Genomic DNA, 23,700 nt, shown 5'->3' with positions numbered 1-23,700 from the left:
GGTGCATTTTTCATTCTGTTCAGTGAAACAATAAGGAAGTAATATATCAGGGACCATGGAAGTCCGATCAGGGACCATTAGGGTGCGGGTGCAAGGACCTCAGTCCTCTGAGGTTGCGGGTGCAAGGATCTCAGTCCTCTGAGGTTGCGGGTTGGAATCCCGGATGGGACTCAACCGCAAAAGTACAAGAATTTGTACTTTTCTGGGAAAGTGAAATCCCAAATATGTCATATGTTGCATTTGACCACTTTCTAAATGGCATTGTGTAATCATAATAATAATAAGGAAGTAGTTTTATATGACTTTTGTTTTAAGTATCAGTGTTAAATAGCCTTAAACTATGACCATGTTCCTATCAGATTAAGTGTATAAGAGCGTTGACTGGCTCGGATATATTCCATCAAAACTAGCATGCGTCTTTTAGATAAGATGATTTCATGACAACTTTCACATGTCATCATAATTTAATGGTACAATCAAATCTGTTCTTGTGCCTGATGAAGTCTGTTCCCGGGATATTGAGGGTAGGTATCATCTGTACCGAACATGGAGTTTATTAATGAACTGGTTGTGTAAGTCATGAAATCATTGGGAGATCACATAAAATTTGTGGAAAAATATTGTTGGCATAAGGCAACATTGTACGAGTAAGGTTTGACATGCAGGATGAACAATGCACCACAGACGTTCATTGCTGTGCGTATAGTCTAGGTGAATTTGTGCATCATGTTTATGGATGTTATGGTTGACTGTTTTCAAAGTGGATTAAGAAATGACATTATGTATGACACAAGGCTTCTGTGACTAACAACAGGTTAGGAGTTAGTGAAGAGCTGTGCTCAGACGACACACCTCTCCTGACTGACAGAGGGTTGGGAGTTAATGGTAATCAGCTCTGTGTTCAGGTAACACACCTGCCTGATTGATTGTGGGTTAGGAATTAATGATAATCAGCTCTGTGTTCAAACATGACATGTCCCTGACCATGCTGACAGGCAAGGACATGGAACTCGGTTATTTTCTCACCATTCTTGTGAACACCAGGTGCCTTGTGTGTGTGCTGAGATCTAGAAGCTGTGATAGTGGAAGGGTTGATGTCTCTTCCAATCCTTCACCCACCCACCCCCATCTAGGTCATGGTTTCAGGTAAAACAAGTCATCCGGAAAATTAGTTTCCTGAAGACTGTTGATAGATGTGTAAATGTTTGTGAATGTCTGGGATGTTTTTATGGGCAGTGACCCTTCTGTGGTATAGGCAGGTGATATGGATGATCAACATTGGGGCTGTCTAAACACTTGAAACAACACTTGACCTTCTTTTGATGTCTATCATGGCCTTAAGAAAGGTTTTCCAAATATATTCGTTTCTATTTGTCCTGTGGAATGTTTGTCATTATTCTGTAGACAATTGCTGTTTATCAGTATTTTGAACATTCAGTTCTGGCTTTTGGACACAGAGTGAGTGAGTGAATCATTAGTTTTACTCATTGACTGGATATTGTACAGGTTGTATACTTAAACCATCCCATCCCATTTGATGAATTCTTATCCTGCTGCTGCTGCTGCTGCTGCTGCTGCTGATGATGATGATGATGGTGATGATGACTTTTTGCTTAGAATGTTGAAACCAAACTTTACATACTGCTGAGGCACTGTAGGTGAAAAGTGAAAAGAACACGAGAGGTATGATAATTGTAGTTTCCCAAGTATGAAAACACCATGTTGCCTGAGGCTTGTGTCAAGAGAATACATAATCACTTCACAACAGTGTTTGTGTTCTGGAAATACTATTTCTTGCCTGATCTGACTGGATCAATATAAGAAACTGTACCAGCAGCAATTCATTATTCCATTTCAAACTGAAAGTCACAATGATTTGGAGACTAATGACGTCTGTTTTGCATACAGGCCCATCAAACCATTTAGTGTTTCATGTTAAGAGGTGTTATTTGTCATGTGCCGCCTTTAACAATGTTCCAGCAATATCAAAGCAGGGGACATCAGAAATAGGCTTTTCAAATTACACATTATGCCCATGTGGGGAATTGAACCAAGGTCTTCAGCATGATGATTGAACACTTTAACCACTAGGCTACCCCACTGTCCCTTTGGTTGAATTAGTACGAACTTTGAATTGGGAAATTTGCCAGAAGCTGAGTTGGGAAGAAACGGAAACACACTAAGCAATGTGCTGATGGTATTTGTTACAGTGTATCACTTCCTGAGAACTATTGTCCAAAGAAGGATTGTTACATTGTATCATGAAGTATATATATCAAGTGTTCCAGAATAATGTCAGGAGGCAGGGTCAAAGTGCAAGTGTCTCAGCATTCCAGGTCAACCGAGTCCCATTACAGGTGCCCTTTAGATCACATATGCCTCTCGTCACATGTGCATCTACAGATTCCTAAGATGACATGTGCCTCTCCTATTACAGGTGCCCCGTACATGACATGTGCCTCTCCTATTACAGGTGCCCCTTACATGACATGTGACTCGCTTGTCACACATGCATATCCCAATACAGGTACCTCTACCTTTCTTGTCATAGGTGCCCATAATTATAGGTGTTCCCTTAGATGACATGCTACTGTCCCTGGATGATCCAAGCTCTTCCAGGGTGCCCCTAAGGTGACATGTGCCTTTCTTGTCACAAGTACATCTTTCTTTACAGATGCCCCTTATATGACATGTTCCTTTCTTGTCACAAGTACATCTTTCAATACCTTATGTGACATGTGCCTCTCATCACACAGGTGCCCTTAGATGATATATGCCTCTTTTGTGACCAGCCTCTTGTCACATATGCATCTCCTTTTGCAGGTGCCCCTTCTACCACAGGTGCGTGTCACATTACACGTGTCCTCCTTGTCACAGGTGGATCCCATATTACATGTACCCCTATCCTAACAGGTGTCTGTGCTTTCATCTGTTCCTCTCTGGTGCTTCAATCCTGTAATTATAGGATGCCTATGAGTTGATGCTATTGTCCATAGAACTAGCTACACTTTCAAGTGGACCCTTGTGTTCTGGCTGACTGATCTGCCAGGTTGTATAAGGGGTACTTGCACCTACAAATAGCAGCTGTCCAACATCAATGTTTACAATACGTACATACACTTCCACCCTGTCTGTCCCGGTTTTACCTGGTTTCATTGGGAGCTGTTCACAGCCTCCTAGGTAATCCCACTCAACATTCCACTGATGTACGTTTGTGTGAGTTGACAGTACTTGTCACAGGTGTTTAAGCTGACAGTACCTGCCACAGGTGTGTGAGGTGACAGTAGCTACCACAGGTGTGTGAGCTGACAGTAGCTACCTCAGGTGTGTGAGTTGACAGTAGCTACCACAGATGTTTTATCTATCCCTATTCATCAACTTTGAGAAAGAAATATAGACTTTTGCTGTGGACTCCTCTGGCTGGTGAAGAGCTAGTTGTTTTTATCAAAGATGTACTTGCTGTGTTGTGAAGTGTGTGTCAGAAGTTTTCCTCAAACAAATCATCAATGCTGTAATATTTTATAGACGTCCTTCTCGCTGTGGAAGATTACAGGTTGGGTATAATTTAAGCTTACTCAGTTGAAAAGTGTTTCTTATTTTTCTGACATTTCTGTTTTGAGAATAAATGTAATCTTTGTTCTGACTCTCAGCGGCTTTAGTTTGACTTCAACAAGGAAGTTCTCATGATTATGTGACCGGCGAAAGTCCGAGGTAGACTAGGCCTTCAGCAACCAATGTTTGTCATAAAAAGCCACTATGCTTGATGTAAGAGGCGACTAATGGGATTGGATGGTCAGACTCGCTGACTTCGTTGCCACGTGTCATTGGTTCCCAGTTGCGCAGATCAATGCTTATGCTGTTGATCGCTGAATTGTCTGGTACAGACTCACTTATTTACAGACTGCTGCCATATAGCTGGAATATTGCTGAGTGCAGCTTAAAACTAAACTCACTCACTCACTTATGAATATACAAACATAGATGTCAGTTTGTAGAATATATGCTGCTATAGTGATCAGTAGGGCTGTGCATATAACTGGTTTACACATCAAAGCTATATGTATTGCGATATGCTGATCGAAAATCAGTATTTTCACAGGCATTCAGAAAAATTAAGAACTCTTGGAAATCTTTGGACATTTCCATTTGTTTAAGTTGTTCCTTTCCTTTCTTATTCGAAAGGATATTTTTTGCATTTTTATTTCGTCACACTTAAAAGTTTTTATTAAAGCTTAATCAAGCATAGTGATTTTGATGTGTTTTTGCTTTATAAATCCATAATGAAGTTGATTATAAGTAGGAGGTTCGTTTGCTTAAACAAAACTACTAGTGGACTAGTTATAATATAATATTTGATATCCTCTCTGTATCTTCAATTGATTTCTTACCAGTTGCAATCTTTTGATTGAATTTTGAACATAGCTGCAGATATTAATTCATTGCTGCTGTGTAAGAAGATAACCTCATGCCTCAGTTCATCTTTTTGATTACCATTCGGTCATGTGAGGTTAACTTCTCCTTTGAGCATGTTGAGGCCAGTGCCTTTTAATTTGTCAGAGTGAATTAAGTAGAAATATTCCAGCTTGAGATGAGTAATATAGTTCCTGCAATCTCCTGGTCTTCGGAATCCCCCATTGCATCTATTCAGGACTTTCAGTGGGGAAAGTGTGTGTTGTCCATTATGCTGTGCACTGCAGGAACATTGTCAAGTTATTCAAATACCGTGGATGTAAATGTCACTTTGACTGCCTCAGGTGGTGTGGTGCACTTGTGTGAAGAGGCATCTCTCTTGCGGTAGTGTCCTGGAGTAGTAAAATCAACAGTCTTGACCAGAAGGGTTTTCAAGGTTGTTGTCCTGTACATCACATGTGCAAGATGTCTGTGTACCAAGTATCTCTGTCCATTACATGTGTATATCTGCTGTATTGTCCTTTGATCTCGGTGAGAGGTTAGGGTGTGAAGTCAAGTGAGGTGTGAACTGCTGGTTTTCCCAGATAGCTTGATTTCAACAAGAATGTGTTTTGACTGTTTGGAAGTTTAGGAAAATATTCTGTGGGAGGTGAGGTACAGATGTTTTGAGTGAACTCCTATTATTAAAATAATTCTGTCATCTTTTTCACTTCCCTCTTCATCTAAATTGTTATGTTTACTTAATTTCTCATCCTAAATTTTCCTGATTGTTGATGTACAGAATTATATTTTAAATGATGCTTCATAGATCCATTTTTGATGTAGCTTTCTCAAGACCCAAATGTAAGATGCTAGGTATCCTGAGAATAGTAGACTTCAGGAAGCACTAGTGACATTTACACACTGACTGCTAGTAATATGTTGCTGACAGTATGTTTTTGAAAAGTAACAGAGTTGCAAATATGAAAGTTAATTTCTAAACCCTTTTCCTCATTACCATATAACAATATCCGGTGATACTTACATTGTATGGGTGATTATTGGGCCTTGCCTTGCACACTCCAGGGGTCAGTGGGATACAGAGTCTTCTAGGTCAAGGATGTAAAACAAAGCAGCATCGTGACAAGTGTCAGGGGTTTGACCCCCAGGGTCAGCCTGGACACTGAGATCTGGAGATGATGCATTGGGTCACATGAGGTGATGTACATACATACCTGGACACACGGTTATCATTGCTTACCATGCTATTCAGTGTGTTGAAAATTGTCGGAATCTTCAATGGTTTTTCAATGGAGACACCACTTAATCTTTAAATTTCAATCATAAACTCCTACACATATGTGTCCATATATAACATTCATGTTGGTAGTCAAAGTTGTTTAAATTTGCATTTTACGACCATACTTAGGGTTTTTTTTGTTTGCATATTTAAGTACAGAAGCCAAATCATTGATATGCTGTTGTGTTTTGTGAGTGGCTGCAGGAGTAGAGAAATGAATGCTATTATACAGCTTCTTTGTAACACATGTATGTCCCAGGTCTTGTGTGTTTTGTCTAGATAGGAGTATTTACAATACCAGGACTTCAGATGAAGGCCGTATCGGTTTTTGTACGGATATAAAATACGCACATTATTGTAAGAAATACTTTAGAAAACAAGGCAGATATGCATCACCGCAATGACATACAGTGTAGGAATCATTTACAGACATATTTATCTGAATAAGTATTGTTTCATTGTTTATTGACCATGTTTACACAAAACAAAACTCAAGTAAACTGGTACTCATTCACTGATTCAGTTCTCTAAATGTACTCTGAGGTTTTCCTGTACTCCTGTAATGAGTAAATAAGGAGTACATAATGCTGATATTGAAGAATTATCAATACACTTGGATTCAGTTGGAAATGTCTGTTGTATATTCTACTTCAGCTTGGCACAACATTCGCTCAGGGTTCTAGTCTCTCCTCACAACAAAATGACTCACCATGGTAAGACTGGAATACTGTCAAAACATGCTGTAAACTGTTAAAGCAAGAATGTGACATGGTCAGAATGTTTGGAAAAGCATACCAATGAGTGAAGATTACGCTTAGAAATCGTATGTTTTGACAAAACTGCTCATAGTGTTTTTCACATCCATGCCTGAGTACATGAACACTGCACGTATGGAAATAATGAGTGGAGAGTTTATTCCTAAATTCATTTGTTTTGGATTCAGAAAGTGAAAAGGATGAAGACTGGAAGAATCGTATAATCTAACTCGTGGTGAAATGACATTCACATATCAAATGTGTGTAAAAAGTATTATTCTTCATGCATACCATAAGTTCCAAAGTGTACACCTAACTTTGTAAATGCCCTGAGGTACATGCTGAAAGAAATGTATTAATCACCTGCCCTCACTCCCTTGTTTGGAGAAACACAAAGTCTGCACTTGTGAAAAGATCTCTGATGCTGTTGTGGAGATTCAACCTGCACATTCTGACATATTGCGTATTTCACACACATGGGGCCTGCCTGGCCATTTGAAGTTTGTGGTGATTTGAGTGAAAGATAAGGCAAACAGAGGGGACATTAGGGTTTGATAATTAGATTTGAAAGAAATAGAGTAACTGAAGAAAGTGACATTTTCGAGAATACTTGTCAATGTGCATTAATGTTGATGGAGACACTTGTCATGTAAGCATGACAGCTGATGTATGTGCAGAAACATTGACCAAACTAAGTCTCAGTGATCATAACTGCCTTTTCGTCTCATTGCCAGTTATGCAGTTATGCCTGAAAGACCCTGGCGCCCCTGCCCGCAAACTATATATCTGTATGTCCTGTCCCCACTCTGTTATGTGTGTATGTCTCTTGCTGCTTACAGTGTTCGTCAGTGCATCTCATGTGTCTACATGTGCCTGTATTGAAACATATAATCTACCTTTCAATGTTCCCAATTGTTGTATGGCCACTTAGCTGCTGCTGGTGATTCACATCCTCAATACAACCGGGCGTGCATAACGTATCCTATCGTGTAGAGAAACAGGATGAATGTCACGGCATAAGCTTTTCTCCATCACACAATCAAGGAAGAAGGAATAACATAATTAGATTACTTTTTATCGCTACTCACAGATGTTTTTACTGATTGACTTTGGACTGTAAACAGTTAAAAATGTGCAATGGACATAATATGTCAATGAACACACAGTGTTTCTATTGCTTGGTGCAGGGGATCAGGCTTTTGGCAAAATCAGAAAACATCAATATGTGTAGGTGATGTTATAGTGATATACAGACCCAGCTGTAGATATTTGGCCATGTGTAATAGGCCACAGTAGTGCTGTGCATTGACTGAAAGTAATGGTGTTTTGATGATCGAAACTAATACAAAAATCTATGGAAAGAAGGATTAAGAATAATGATCGATTGTAAAAACATGTCTTCTATTGAAAAGAATTTGGTTGTTTTAGTATAAGGCACTTGAATGATGTAAGTTGACCCTTAAATCTGAAGACTATTCACGAACAAACGTGCTCAAAAACGCAAAGTTATGCACCTTGTAGATTTTTAACCACTTTTATTGTTTAATTACAGTTCCAGTGTCTTTCTTGCATGCAGGCATTTTATTGCATGGTAGTATTAGTTATACAATAAAATCTGTTAATTAGAAAAAAAAAACTGGCAGAAACTCATATAATTAGTGATATTGCATTAAAAATCTATATATTTCGATTTTAATTCATAATCTTTCACCACAAGTTCTCCGATAATCGATAGTGGATATGGTTTCCGATTCCCAGCACTAACTGAAAGACTATGACTGTGTATTCACATATCTGCTATCATACAGAAATACCTGGAGGCTACTTATGTTTTCCTTGGACATAGAGGCATCTAACTTGTTGGCAATAGTGCCAGTGTAAGTGTATTTCGTTGCCATTTTCATGTTGGATATAGGAGAGATTGCAACTGGAGGGAAACATGTTTAAGAAGAGAAATTTGTCGGTAGATGTTAAGTTTTTCCACCAAGATAACAACAACACTGATGTAGTGCAGCCCAAGAAGTCATGTGCAAGGCTTGTTTTTAAGATGTGACCGAGTGCAATGAGATGTGCTGTCATCATATCCCAAGTCCATAAGTTTGTGCTCATGACATCAATCACTGGATTATCTGATCCTCAATGGATTATTCACAGACATCTGTCTTGTAGCTGGAATAGTACTGAATTTTGTATTAATTAACAGGGAAAGCGTTATGGCAGTAAAACAGTGTGAGGCATGTGATTTTTCCAGACCTCAGTTCAGTGATCTTTATGCGTAGACAGTAGCAACACCTGCACTTGGACTTACACTTTTTTACAGCAGCTGTGGTGCTATAATCATGTTGTAGAATTAGGCTCAGATACTCAGGCTCTGGCAGGAAGAGAGGAAATTATTCATGTCTTATCATTCATGCCAGACGTATTTAATGTCTCGATTTACATATTCAGTCTGTGACTTCAGACACTAGATTGTGGCAGACTAAGTAAAATATCTGTTTCAGAAGATTTCTGGTGATAATAGTGTGTCACATGCTGACCCTAAACTGAACATGCTGCCACAGTGTCGGGAGACAAACATCATGTTGGGTCTGGTTGGCACAATGTGATCAACTTACTGAAACTGTAAATTCCTAAAAATCAAATCCTGAATTATAAATATATTTGTAAAATTACTTTTTCCTTTTCAGTCAGTGACTGAAATTGTTAACTGTTCCGTCCCACTCCTTTCAGGATGGTAGGGTAGCCTAATGGTTGAAGGGTTCATTGCACACCCAACACCCGACTTTGACCTCCCACCAGGCACAGTTTGTGAAGCCCATTCCTGGTGTCCTCTGTAATATTGCTGGAATTTTGTTAAAGACTCATGCACTCATATTTCTTTCCAAGAGTTTTTTCTCTTTCACATTGTGAAGGCTGCAAAATAGTAACATTCTCTCACATTCTCGACATGTTAAAGCTGAATCAGAGATCATCGTCCAGTTGTATGAAGTCTTTGTAGCGTTACAAGCTATACCAATTATATAGTTTTATCACAGTCTTGCGAATGACATAGGGCTGTGAAAACTTTGTGGATATGGTCCTCATTGTGATCAGTTTATTGAGATGACAATAAGGAGGTCAGAGAGGTGACTCACCCTGATGGTGGACAAGTAGTCATGCTACCTGTGATGCCATTCCTCAGCAGCAGTGTGGGGATCACAGTCAGAATCAATCCTCAGCACTTGTGCTGGCTGTCAATAGATCATAGGGATCAATAACCATGTGCTAAATATCAATTGATTGTTGATCAATATCAGAGAAGTGTCTTTGAGCAAAAATGGCAAAAACGTTTAAATCATATTTGACATCATGGTGAAAGGTTACATATTAATGTGTGGATTACTAACAAAACAGCATTCTGAACATAATTAAATGTGAATATGAAAAATGACATAGATTTGTGTATTGTGTGAGGAAATTAAGACTATATGTCTTTCGATTTTCAGTGTTTTTAGCCAGCCAAGGTTGAAAGAGATGACTTTATGTATTGGGTGGTTAGGTTTAATAGCTAGGTTGATGTTCTTGTAACGTGATGAGGCAGTAGGGTAGCTTAGTAGGTCAAGCATTTGCTTGTCATGCCAAAGGCATTGGTTTGATTTTTCAGTGTTTTTAGCCAGCCAAGGTTGAAAGAGATGACTTTATGTATTGGGTGGTTAGGCTTAATAGCTTGGTTGATGTTCTTGTAACGTGATGAGGCAGTAGGGTAGCTTAGTTGGTCAAGCATTTGCTTGTCATGCCAAAGGCATTGGTTTGATTCTCTTCATGGGAAAAGTGTGAAGCCCAATTGTGATGTTCCTTCCTACAATATTTCTGGAATATTCTAAAAGCAGCGTAGAACTCAGTTCATTCACTCACTCACTCACTCTTAACCTGATACAGTGGTGCTCATAATATCAACCAGTGATTTGCATGATTCAGATGTTATTTGATAAACAAGCAAGAGGGCCATTGTCACATGGCAACAACAAATATACAGCACAGACATACATAAATAGACAGTGTCTGTCTGTGTGCATGTGATGTTGGTTTGGAAATTCTGATTCAGATTAGGCTATATTCTGAATATACCTTGCGAAGTATTTGCTAAGGAAGCCTTGATAAATTGCATTTGATCCGTTGTTATGAAGAATTTGTCAGTCAGCATTGGGAACCACTGTGGGAGGACATTAAGATAGGAGGGGAGGGATCACAAGCAATCAAGGGAAGATCAATAAACCTTGTTGATATTGACATATAGAAGTAGTCTGACATTCAGGTCTCATATTCTCCATCTGCGAGTCACTGATGGTTGACACAAGGCATGGGTAGTTTGATGGCTATGTGGTCCAGTGTTTGTCTGGCAAGGTAGCCCAGTTGGTGGTGTGTTATCCTGTATTGATGATGCTATAGGTTTCATTCTTCACTTGTAACAAAATTAGTGGGTGGCATGGTGTATCAGTGCTGTCATGGTTGCATGGCCCTGTACATGTGTGGCAGGGTAGCCCGGTTGGCAGCCCACTCGGTTTAGTTCTCCTTATGTAAACTGCAAGGTGAAAGGTCAGTTATGTACCTATTTGGTGGCTGAGTGGCCCAGTGGTAGCTTGCTCTGTTGGTGGTCTAGGTTCTGTTCTCCACATACAAGTTACTGATATATGTCTTTGTCAGTCAGGCTGAAATTCAACATTTAGAGGAGTATTTTTCACTAAAACACAGAAACCACAAATACAAGTAAATCTGCTAGTGGAAATACCCAGATATAAATGAATACTTTTTAAGAATATCCATATGAAATGGGTAGCACTCAAAACTGGCTTGGTGCACATAGTTATTATTATTTCATTTAAGTGAAAAGACATTGACTAATCTGCCTGGCCAGTGATTAAGTATATTGCATGCCACAAACTCTATCAGTCAGGCAGACCTCCACCTTTAAAGTAAAATGTGCTTAGATGGACAGCCAGCAGTTGAGACTATTGAGAGAGTCATCTTACACACAGTTGGTGAAACATGCTGAGCAAGAACTGCAATGAGTAACAAAGCTCTTTAGTGCTAATGAGACCCAGTCACTGTTTCCTCCTTCAGAGGGCCGCAAAGCCTGGAATGACTTGTAATTAGTTAAGAGGAAACTGTAATTGGTGGGTCAACACAAGGGTGTGGATGGGGATCACACTGGTTGCTCTGCATGTGCTTCTCTGGTCTCTTGGCAGTGTAATGCACATTGGGAGATGATTGACAGCTTGAACTGTCAGTCACTTAGACAATCAGGAGAATTAAGCATCGTTGCAAGATATGCCTTGATGGCTGGTTTAAATTCGGTATTTTTGGAAACTGCAGCAGTAAGTGATGGCAGTATGATATTCCGAGGTATTATTGGAAACTGTAGCAGTGTTAGATTTGGGTGAAATTTTGAGTGTTCCCAAATTGATGAAAATAATGTTTCTGGACCCCCTCCAATGTTAAACAGATAGGCAGATGTGAAATAGAGGGGGTCCTCACTGAATTTGATGAGTCAAAACCCTCTCTTGAGCCAACACTGCGGTAGCAGTAAGTAATGGCAGTATGATATTCTGACGTATTTTTGGAAACTGCAGCAGTAAGTAATGGCAGTATGATATTCTGAGGTATTATTGGAAACTGCAGCAGTAAGTGTTGGCAGTATGATATTCCGAAGTATTATTGGAAACTGCAGCAGTAAGTGTTGGCAGTATGATATTCCGAGGTATTATTGGAAACTGCAGCAGTAAGTGATGGCAGTATGAAAGTCTGAGGTATTATTGGAAACTGCAGCAGTAAGTGTTGGCAGTATGATATTCCGAGGTATTATTGGAAACTGCAGCAGTAGGTAATGGCAGTATGATATTCTGAGGTATTATTGGAAACTGCAGCAGTAAGTGTTGGCAGTATGATATTCCGAGGTATCATGGAACATTGTATAACTGCTTGAACAGGATGAGAGAGTAGGAGATTGTTTGACTCTCCTGTTGTTGCAGTAAAACAGTTGCCACTAGGTTCCTACTATAAATTGTAGTTTATAGACACGGTAAAACTCTGTCAGCATGGGAACCACCACAAAGATCCAATGGATAGGGATCATCTGCTTGGAGAGGAGAAAGTTGGTGTTTTGTTTTTTATCCCCAATCTGATGTCTTACCTGGAAACTCAAGAAGGTGGTAGTTTTTCCTTGGCACAAGGGGATAACACATGAACTTGTTTAACTTGGAGAACTCTATAATGCCCCATCATACATGCTTGCACTTTGTTATGTAAGTGCAGTAGTCTGAAAACAACGTCAAACTCCACTTCATCTCTTTCTGAAAGGTGTTTTGTGTTATCTACTTGAAATTTCATGCTTGATATAGTTCCTGTCAGCATGTTACAGGCATTTTATCAGATGCCAGATTTTAGTCAGTTTCATTTCTGGCATATAAGGTGATGAGAGTCTATATGTATAAGTAGAATGTGTTGAAAACCTGACAGGGTCCATGTCTGGATATGTTGTGGGGTCTATGCTGCTTCAGTAACGGATTCTAGGGATCCCCTAACCTGAAGGTTACGTTAGGCTCACCTTGACTTGCATCCTTGACTTCAACCACTGTATCCTCAGTATAAAGTATGTAAAAATTGTGATGTATGGAAACTGATATCAGCTGAGAAGTTCAAGGAGTGGACATGGTAAACAGAAATTTGTTTTTCTACAACATTCCTAGCAACAAGATTCCATGAGAAGAAGGAAAACATATCAAGTTTGGAAAAGAGTAGTTCAGTAAAGAGTATGATCTTTGTGTCAGTAAAACAGGGTTTATACTGTTCATGATAGGCATAAGAAAGAATAAGCAAGTCATCGTGGAGAGAGTGTTGTTGTCAAGAGCTCCTTGTTTTAAGTTCCCAGCTGCTAATGTGTTTCAAGGTTTTCATCTCATGTCTGTAGTGTGTGGGGCTACTCCCTCCACCTGTGTGTTGGAAGTTGATACAGTGTTGCCAGCTAAGGGCAATACAGCTATAATCACCTGGCTGCTTAGGGAATAATCATCTTGTATTTATTCAGCAGTCATCCTGCATATCTAGAATGTCAGGTACATGCCATCTTTTCAGTTGAGGTGAACTGAGGTCACAGCAGCACAGTTTCAGGCAGAGAGGAACAAACCATTCCTTGCTCAGTGCGGGGATTAGGAACACAAACATTGTTGTGTTTGCTTTTGATGCAGGATTCACTGTGATGTCAGTTTGTAAATAATCAGGTTGGATCTAACAATCCGGTGACTGATATCATGAGCATCAATCTGTGCATGGGTTAAGATGACATGGAGCAATCAGTGAGCACGCCCACCTGATCCTGTTAGTTGTATCTTCACATAAGCGTATGTTGCAAAACTGAGAGAAGTTGAATCATCAGGATGTTTGCGGAGGATGCTGACTTGAGTCGAGTGTGGCAGGTCTAGGGAGATATAATGCCTCATGTTTATATCTATCAGTAGATACAGGGAACCCTAGCTAGTTTCCACTTAATATATTAGCCCACTTATCCTGATATCAGGAATAAATAGTGTACCTCATTTGTAGCAGTCTTTGGCTCGGAGGGGTCTTGTGCCTTGACAGGGTAACACAAGACACATGAGACTAGGAGCCGCATTTGGTATGATTAATGTATTGTTTAGTATATTTGTACATGTCAAATCTACCACAAGATGGTAGATGTCATTGATGTAATGCATTTTTAAGTCTTGAACAGTTTGTTGTACATGAATTGCTGTGGGGCAGAGGGGTAGCCAAGTGGGTAAAGTGTTTGCTTGTAATGCCAAAGGCCTAGCTTAGATTCTCCACATAGGTATAATGTGTGAAGTCCATTTTTGGTGTCCCCCATTGTAATATTGCTGAATTATTGCTAGAAGCAGAATAAAACCAAACCTTATGCACATGTATATGATGGCTGTTTGGCTACATACTGGTTATATTGTGCAGGAACATTATTATGAATGGCAGATTATGTCACCCAACGGCCCAAATAATTTGCTCCTTTTTGGCAGATAGCAGTTTCTTAAATTCAATTTTGAAAGTTTTAGTGTCATATATTTGTTAGCAACTTTAGGATAGTCTTTTCACATTCTTGTCAAACAAGACTTTTCTATCATGATGTTAAAACCATTTATGCTGTTTATGTCAATTCAAGGAGTACTTGCAAATTCATTAATATGCATTAGTCATTATCGTAAGTTCGATCCAAATCGTGTTTCACCTCACTTGGCCTTGAGCTGTCAGGATAGAGCATGGTATATGTTCTTTCCCTCACACCTGGAGCACCCTTCCCAGCATGCCCTTCCTGGGTCATACAGACTCATGCTGTATGAACAGATTGTCGAGGACCTCTGACCTTTGTAAGCTTCATCCTGAAATACCTCATACCAATGTGGGTGGAAAGTGTAACTAATGTCTTGTTTTGGTGTAGTTCAAGTGTACGTGTTTCAGTGATGTGTCTGTTTCATGTAGTGGTTCTTGTTCAGACTAACTGACCAGTAAGGAACAAGTACAGTAGCCATAACATGTGGTGGTCGTGTGGTATTTGTAGTGGATATTTTGGATAAAGCTAGCTAAGGTTTAGGTTCATGGGCAGGCAGAGAAATAACAGCCTGTCACAGGTGAGATCCACATTTCCTCATTCCAGCTCAGTAGGGATGCCTCCCACACCTTCCTGACACTGAGGATTGTGCTGTGGGCTCGGTGTTGTACCACATTGGTTCACTGAGCTGTACATATAGGTCCACACCTTCCTGACATTGAGGATTGTAGAGTGGGCTAGGTGTTGTGCCACAGTGGTCCATCAGCTGTACAGGTAGGTCCACACCTTCCTGACATTGAAGATTGTATTGTGGGCTTGGTTTTGTGCCACAGTGGTCCATCGGCTGTACAGGTAGGTCCACACCTTCCTGACATTAAGGATTGTACTGTAGGCAAGGTGTTGTGCCTCAGTGGTCCATCATGTTTCACAGACATGTGACTTGACCCTGAAATTCACATCCAAGACCCCAAACCCCAAACACCTCACTGGAAATTCAGGATTGTGAGGTGTAGTGTTTCAGATCAGTTCATTTTGTAGAATTTGAAAAACAAAGAGGAGAATCAACTCCCTTTTGAACCTTCATCCTTATCAAGTGGGTCAGTAGGCATACACAACAATGTTGACCACTACTGTCCATGATGTCCGCCTAGCTGATAAGTTTGAACAGAATTGTTGCTGATTCAGCGTTTTAGCTTAGGATGCTTGCTTTGCCTTAGGAGTCGTCCAGAAGAAAATACCAGAGATCAGGGAGCCAGACTCGCTGACTTGGTTGACTCGTGTCATTTTATCCTAATTATTGAGATCACTGTATTGCCTGGTCCTGACTCGATTATACACAGACCACATAGCTGGAATATTGCTGAAGGCAGCATTATACAGCATACAAACGGACAGGCAAAATCCTTTGGCTGAAGTATACTCAGCTTTATCCTGTTCATAACAGTTCACAATTCATTGCCAGCAATTTATATTCACTTCTTGTTGGTTTCACTGTTGGCTGGCCGTGAGGTAGCTTAATGGTTAAAGTGTCTGCTTGTCATGCTGGAGACCCAGGTTTGATTTCCCACATGTGTGAGGCCCATTTCTTGTGTCCTTGTCGTGATATTGCTGGAATATTTCTAAAAACAGAGTAAAACCACACTCACTCACTGTGGTTGATTGTTTAATGCAATGCCAGAAATGTTGTAATCATTACATTATTTGTTCAGTCAGTTTAGAGTTTCATGATTCTGATGTTGGGTGAAGTGATTGAAAGCCTAGTTAGTGGTAGCCTCAGTGTGTACTAAAATAGGCATAAAACGTTACTCGCTCATTATTCATTTAACTTCTATAACTCACTCGCCCATTATTCACTTAACTTCTGTAACGGCTGATTACAAAATATGGAAGCTGCTGGTCATCTATTTCTTCCATCCTGTTGACCATCATGCTATGTGTTGTTCAGTATATATGTGTGATCAGTGCAGGTGCTTGTTGCCAGAGAGTCTTGAAGCTGCAAGCACATGTGCTACGGCAGTTGGCCTGTGATGACCCTCATGTCAGATTCTGCACTCAGGGTTTGATGCGTGAAAAACAGACATGTTTTCTGTCATCACATAAGAGCTGAACGGAGCTTGTTTTGGAACATCATACAGCTTTGTTGCTGGGTTATTACACGAATATGTTTTCAGCCGGAGGCAAGTATGCAACCTTTCTCAGAGCTCCTGAATTTCTATGTTCAGCATAGCCGTGTAGCCTTAGGGCCAAGATTGGCGCAGTGGCCACAGTTCTTATAGTTAGGACACATGGAGCCCCATGTCGACCTTTGATCACTGGTTTGAATCCCAGATTTGCCTGGGTGTTATCTGGTTTATAAAGGCCATACATTTGTGTTTCACCAGAGTAGAAAGAATGACCTTTTTAATCCAAACTTACTGACTTTAAATCCAAATCACTCACTCACTCACTTGGGTTTGTGTGAAATGTAGACATGGTAAACAAAACTGCTACTTTCTTATCTCAATATTGACTCTGATTTTAGCAAAGGTTTCTTACAAACATGAAGATTCATCGTCACATTGTTCATAATATAGAGAGAATTATATAGGGTGCGTCTGATTTGGGCAAAGGTTTCTTACAAACCCTAAGATTCATCGTCACATTGTTCATAATATAGAGAGAATTATATAGGGGGCATCTGATTTGGGCAAAGGTTTCTTACAAACCCTAAGATTCATCATCACATTGTTCATAATATAGACAGAATTATATAGGGGGCATCTGATTTGGGCAAAGGTTTCTTATGATAATAGAAATATGTCTTAGTTGCTACTATGTAAGCAGTTAAGCTGATGTACATATGGACCATCTGGCAAGAGGGAAGTGATATTACAAAGTGGCAACACCTCCATGTAATTATGGCTTGCCTCTCTTGTTTACACAGATATTGTGGAGAGTTTACAGGATTTTCTGGGTGGGATGTTTCAGAGCTAATTGTCAACAAGTGTTTCAAGGGAATTCTTCACCCTGTGCTGAAGATGACCTTCTCAAATATCAAAGAATCTAGGAAAACTTGTGTCTCTGAAACCACAAAGTGTGAGAATGTGAAACTACATTGGTTCGTTGTGAACAGACTGGTGAAGTTGTGATCTGGTTTATAGACATAGCCAGTACCAGTTATCTTTCAAGCAGGGATTGGTTGTTTTATTTAGAGAGGTTCATTTTGAGCATAGTTTTCTATTCAGATATATTTAGTTCAGCAATAATTGTTGTACATTTTAATGTTGGTGTGAAAACATGATTTTTTTCAATCTTGATTCAAAACAGACAAATTCTGATCTTTTGATTTCGTTTATATAAATAAACTAAGACATTTTGGATGAGCCTGAAGGCATTATGTAATAAGATGATGCTACCCACCTGACTACTAGTGGTAAATGCTACTTGTAATGATGTTATTTACCTGACAACTTAAGCATGTTGAGGAAGTTCCGTCTTGTAACAGTGCTATTTACTTGACAACTTGTGGTGTCAACTGTCTGCAAAAGGCAGATGTCGACCCAGATAAGTCCACTATTGGAAAAGACATAACACAGGTAGTCAAGCAGATCCTCAGATAAGTTGCAATTCTCATTGGGAGTTCTAGCGTTGTATTTCCCTGACAACTGGTCCAATGAATTATAAGCAGTTTTAATGTTTTCTCTTACATTTTGGCATTGAATGAAAAATAAAATTTTTCCGAGCAATAAGGTTGGATGATGAGTTCAGGTCATCGGGGAGACGTTGGTCAATTTTTTATTTTTATGGATGTCAGCTCCTCTGTTCTAAAGAACATAATGGTTTTAGAATATATTCTTATTCCTTCTTTATGTGAATAATGACAGACTTTCTTGTTTTAATGATTCAAACAGAAGAGGAATGCAGCGGTAAAGATAACACTTAGTCTGTGATACAGACCTTGATTCGAAGTCTGAAAAATTTGGCAAGTCTAGATTTTGAGAGCTGAAGTAAGTCTCAGGGCTCCTTTTCATTATATTATATTTTTTAACTATGAACTGTTTTTTCAGTAAATATGTTCACATCACAGAAAAGTTGTCTAAAATAACACCATGATGGCGCAGGACTGGCCATAGGTCTGTTGTCAGTACATCCATAAAGACAGACTCACAGTAAATAATATTACTCATGTTATGTTTAACGATAATCACTTACGTGCTGTTTCACTCACTCCATGGAAAATAAAATAGGCCAACACATCTCTTAAATGGATGGTTTAAAGGGACTGGTTGCATTAAACAAGCACATTTTGGCACATGTCTGTTGTAAACAGTTTTCAGTCTAGAGCACTTGGTGCTAGTTAGAAGTGCTGAGCAGGACCCCAAGCGTCCATCAACAGACATGAACTAGATGATGTTGTGGTTAGGGTTACCTGCCAGCGGGAGTTCATAGTAAACTGAGCCCAGTTTATACATGGTCTTATTGGGTTAGAATCAGACACACACATGTTCAGTTGTGCAAGTTTTCTGGCTGAGTCAGCTGGGGTATTGAATGTCAAAGAAATGTTATGACGGTAGTAGCATTGTAATTGCAAAGTTTCTTATCATCACATATGTTTAGAGAGATTGAGAACTGTAAGAAATGCAACATATAGAAATAAGAAAATGGGCTGAAATAAGACATTATGTGTGTTTTTATTGGTCTGCTGTCACTTGTCTGATGCCTGAGAATAGTAAAATCCTGTTTGGTCTGGTAAGTTCATCTAGAAGGTTATGATTATGACAGTATTTTCTGTACTAAGTTGTAAACGAATAATGAAATGTAATGGCCCTGTCCTGTGCTGTTGGTGACTGTTGTGTGTGATGATGCTAGACCTGGCGTAATGTCAAGGATAAAGGCAGGCTTCTCTAAGCAGTACTGACAGCTAGGCCCATGGATGTATAATACTCACATCCTTACAATTAATCTATCATGTCATGGCAGCATTTCCAAATAAACCCTTGTTGTCAGTGAAGAATGTATATAATTACTTGCCAGATATCTTGTTCACTCAACTACTATTTCCATTTTCCATTAGTATTTTGTACGTTATTTACAGTTGTAAGCAAAGAATCAGAAGACCTAAACATCGAGCACATTATTTGATAACAAACCTGTCAAAGTTCAAGGTATGATAAGGAGTTTGGGCCCATGCGATCACCACACCAAATAATAGATACTTTAAAAGTCCTTTACAAACTTATTTGTTAGTAATGTTACATCTATTCTTTTTGATGATAATAAATTTGCTCATTTCAGCTCTCAGAGTAGAGATAAGGTGAAAATGTCTCAAAACATTGATTTTTAATATTGTCAGGTCTTTGATATTTGAAAACAAGTCACTCAAAGAAATTCAATGTTTAACCAACGTTGATTGTCATGATGAGGAAAGGTGAGGGAGAATTTAATCTTGGGTCCAGTATCAGCTTGTCAGAAGAAGGATGTGGAGGTTTCATTGAAGAAGGAAGGATGTTAGAGCAGTATGTTACAACAGAAGTTAATGTTGATATCATCTTTCTTGGAGAGATTGTTAATGATACATTCAGATGTTCATTTGTATGTCCTGGGTGTGATATATGCAGACTTCCTTATAATGGCTTTAAAATTGAATTCGTTCTATTGTTGTTGTATGAAAGAACTGTTAGCTTGAACGTTTTAAGCGTTGTTTACATAATCATGGAGAGATGAAAAGATGTTTTCTTAAGACACTTTGTTTAGCTTGTGAAAGAGTTGATTAACATAAAGCATGAGCCCATGCATTCACACCTGGAGTTCTGTTACCTGGAGGCTCGTTGCATAACACTAACCTGTGTTACTGCTTCAACACATTTCTGATGGCTACAGCTAATTTCCTTCAGCAGGAAATCACAGGGTGCCATCTTGTTTGTGCATGTTCCTCTTTACTCTCCCAACATTCCTTCATCCTGGTAATGCATTGCTCCACCTGGGAGGCTACAGCAGCCAGTTTGTGTATACACATCCAGGACCAGCCCATCCCAGAGGTGTGAGGCAGAGAATGGAGCTGTCTGTCTAGAACTCTGATGGGAGGAGGGAACTGTTTAATGCAGTTGTCAGCAATGTTCCAACTCCATTGAGCAGTCTGTAAATTATTAGTCTGGTGTCTGGACGAGGCAAGGTGAAGTTTGCAGCTAGAGTGACATTTGGTCCAAAAATTAAAGATTTCCTAATGAAAACATGTATACAAAACAAGTTCACATGAAGCCAAGAGCAATCTTTTACTTCAGGGTTAGAGCTCACTCAATCCAGACTTGATAAATCATTGTAGACTTGAGTAGGACTCACATTTAATTTATACTCAGTGGTCTTGGAGATAGACTGTTTGAGACTATGAAAATCTTGACCTGAGACTGATGACAGAAAGGTCACCTGATACACATTTGGGTCAGTTCTTTGAACTTGCAAGCAACTCATGCTCACCAGCAGAGCTCCTATTCCGAGAGTGTTACTTGTAAAGATGTTGCTGACAGGAGGCTGAAAGTGGTGGTGTTGTTGTTGTTGTTGTTAATGATGATGAAGAAGAGAAGCTGGTAGTGTTCTTGTTGATGAAGTAAAGCTTAGAGAGATCCTCTTGATGCAGAGAGCTCTTTTGTAATGGAGGCTAATAGAGATGTAAGGAAGGCTAGTTATTGCTGATAAAGTGGTTCTTGTCGATAAAGAAAACAATTAGAGCTCTTAAGAAAGTGATGCAAGTGGAGCCATTATGGATGAAGGGAGGCTATTAGAGCTTGTGATGAAGGAAGGCTAGAAAACAATCCAGTGATGAACTATTGATGTTGAAGTGCTGCATGATGATGTTATCAGTTGATGCTGATCTTATAGTTATCTGAAGGAAGTGAGTCAGAATAATTCAATATTGATAGTTCATTTTGGATTTCAGTTCATATAATGACACATTTCCTCATCACATGGAATTCTGTTCTTAATGACAAAAGCTCTTCAGAATGTCGTTTTACAATAATGTTTCATTTCAAATACATATTTCAGTATTTCATTTACACGAGTCAACCAGCCTGTACAACCCTATTTTGTTATATGTTGTAGATGCCCTATTACCTGTGCTTTAGTCAACCAGCCTGTACAACCCTGCTGTTTTCTCTGTTGTAGATGCCCTATTGGCTGACCTGCAGTCCACAACACAGAACATATCCACCTACCAGCACCAGATCAACCCTCCAGCGCAGGTGATCACCAATACCAACAGGGACAGTTCTGCCTCTAGCCGAGACTCTAGGAGTTCCACTCCCCCACTACCACCACCACCACCGGTCGAGGTCTTGGATAGTCTGCCACCACCCCGAGGTCATGATCAGGTGAGGACAGTTGTATGTTGTATGTAGTCCAAGTTACCTATTCATTTACTTGATAGAGTATAGCCCATGTGACAATAAATATTAACTCACTCACTACTTGATAGAGCTCTTGAAGCCTTGAAGGAGGCTAGTAGAGCTTGTATGATGAAGGAAGACTAGTATAGAGTTAATGTTGAAGGCTAGTAAAACTGATGATTAAGGGAAACTAGTAGAGTTCATGATGAAGTGAAACCATATTAGTTCGGACATTATGGTTTCTGAATTATGGTTCGGACATTCAGTTTCTACACTACATGAGGATTGCTCAGTGACTAAGTATTTTGTGTGAAGAATCTGTTCATGATATCAATCAGTGGTTTGATTCTGACAGTATTTACACTCTGGCATGATGTCACAGGAATAGTGCTGATTGTAGTGTTAAGCATCAAACAAATACATCCTAATGTTGACTGTGGATAGCAGGTTCTAAGAATCACTACCAAGCCCCACAATAGTTGACTAAGTCTCCAGTAGTTCGCAGCAAGGGAAAAGAGGAACACTCATTCATGTAAACACAGAAAACTGCAGGTGGGTGTTAAGTACTGAAATAGCTCCCAACACATCCCTAACTCCAGGAATAACCTCACCGAAATCTGCCAGCTGTAAGTCAGTCTTAGATATATTCTCCCTAGCCCAGCAGTTCTGTTGACCCTAGAGTGTGTGTTTGCCAGTGGTATTTTAATAATGTAATGCATCTAGCATCAGTGCTTCCAAGAGAGTCATATGAACTGGTGCCATGTTGAGTTATTCTGGGCACAAGATCTGATAATACCTCACGCTATATCTGTGGATGTTTAGGGGAGTTTTATGTGAATGTGGACCTAGGAAGTGGAATATGAGAGTAACAGTCTAGTAATGTAGTGAGATAAACAACTTCCGGGATAGTCTGTACCCTTACTGTTTATACCCAGGTCATCATGACATAACGTTTTAACCATCAGGGGTGCGGTGGGTGAGCTGGCTAAAGTGCCAGACTAGTGATCCAGCAAAGTTGAGGTGTTGGAATTGAGCCCATCTGAGATTTGGTGTGAAAACTTTGAAGTCACCATGTGTGCAGATTCTTTCTGTGTTGTCACACAACTAGTATACAGTACACAACCCTGAGCATTTAAAAGAACCCATGGTTCCATTGGTATATGAGCATATTGCGACCACATGAATACGTGTAAACACCTAGTTGTGGGCACGGCGGCGAGTAGTAAACTTGGACGAGTTACAGATTGCGTTTTTTCCAATACACTAGGTGCGATCCTAGCATCTCTTTTTCCTGCCATTCTGTTTGTTGTAACGATGAAATAATTATCAAATATTCGTAATATTATAATATGATATATACAGACATGCGCAGAAACACATGATAGATAATATCTCATCAAAAACACAATTTCTCTGCAGTTGAAATTGTCTTTTTATCGAAATATGATAAAATAACCTTACCTGATTGCCCACGTGTTGGGGAAATACCTTCTTGGAGTGACATCATCAGGGGAATTCCTCATGGAATTCATTTGTGATGTGTCAAAAATAGGAGGTCCACCTATCTAAGTCGCATTGGATTGAAACGCATGCAAAATTCGCATGTTATGTATTGTCTAAATGAAAAGATTACTGCTTGCGTTTTTTTGGACGCAACAGAGAGAAAATCGGACGTAGTGTAAATCCACCCTCTGGATGAGAGAGTCACAATAAACTTGGTACGCCTAGTGTCAACAAGAGCTGTATCCTACCCTGGGATTGTATGGTTGATAATATGATGTTATGTTAAGATTGACGTCCAATGATCAAGGGAAACAAATAGCA

General features: G+C 39.5%; 1 protein-coding gene across 2 annotated transcripts in view; it reads left to right on the top strand.

The window, feature by feature from the left end:
* Nucleotides 1-23,700, top strand: part of LOC137256362 (leupaxin-like) — a 298,728-nt gene that overhangs the window by 22,372 nt on the left and 252,656 nt on the right. For both annotated transcript variants that reach the window (XM_067794158.1, XM_067794169.1), the window contains exon 2: nt 21,656-21,861. In XM_067794158.1, the coding sequence (XP_067650259.1) occupies nt 21,656-21,861 (206 nt within the window). The remainder of the gene's footprint in view (nt 1-21,655; nt 21,862-23,700) is intronic.

Source organism: Haliotis asinina, chromosome 1 (genome assembly GCF_037392515.1).
Source record: "Haliotis asinina isolate JCU_RB_2024 chromosome 1, JCU_Hal_asi_v2, whole genome shotgun sequence".
Lineage (NCBI taxonomy): Eukaryota > Metazoa > Mollusca > Gastropoda > Lepetellida > Haliotidae > Haliotis > Haliotis asinina.
This window is presented reverse-complemented; position numbering and strand designations above follow the sequence as displayed.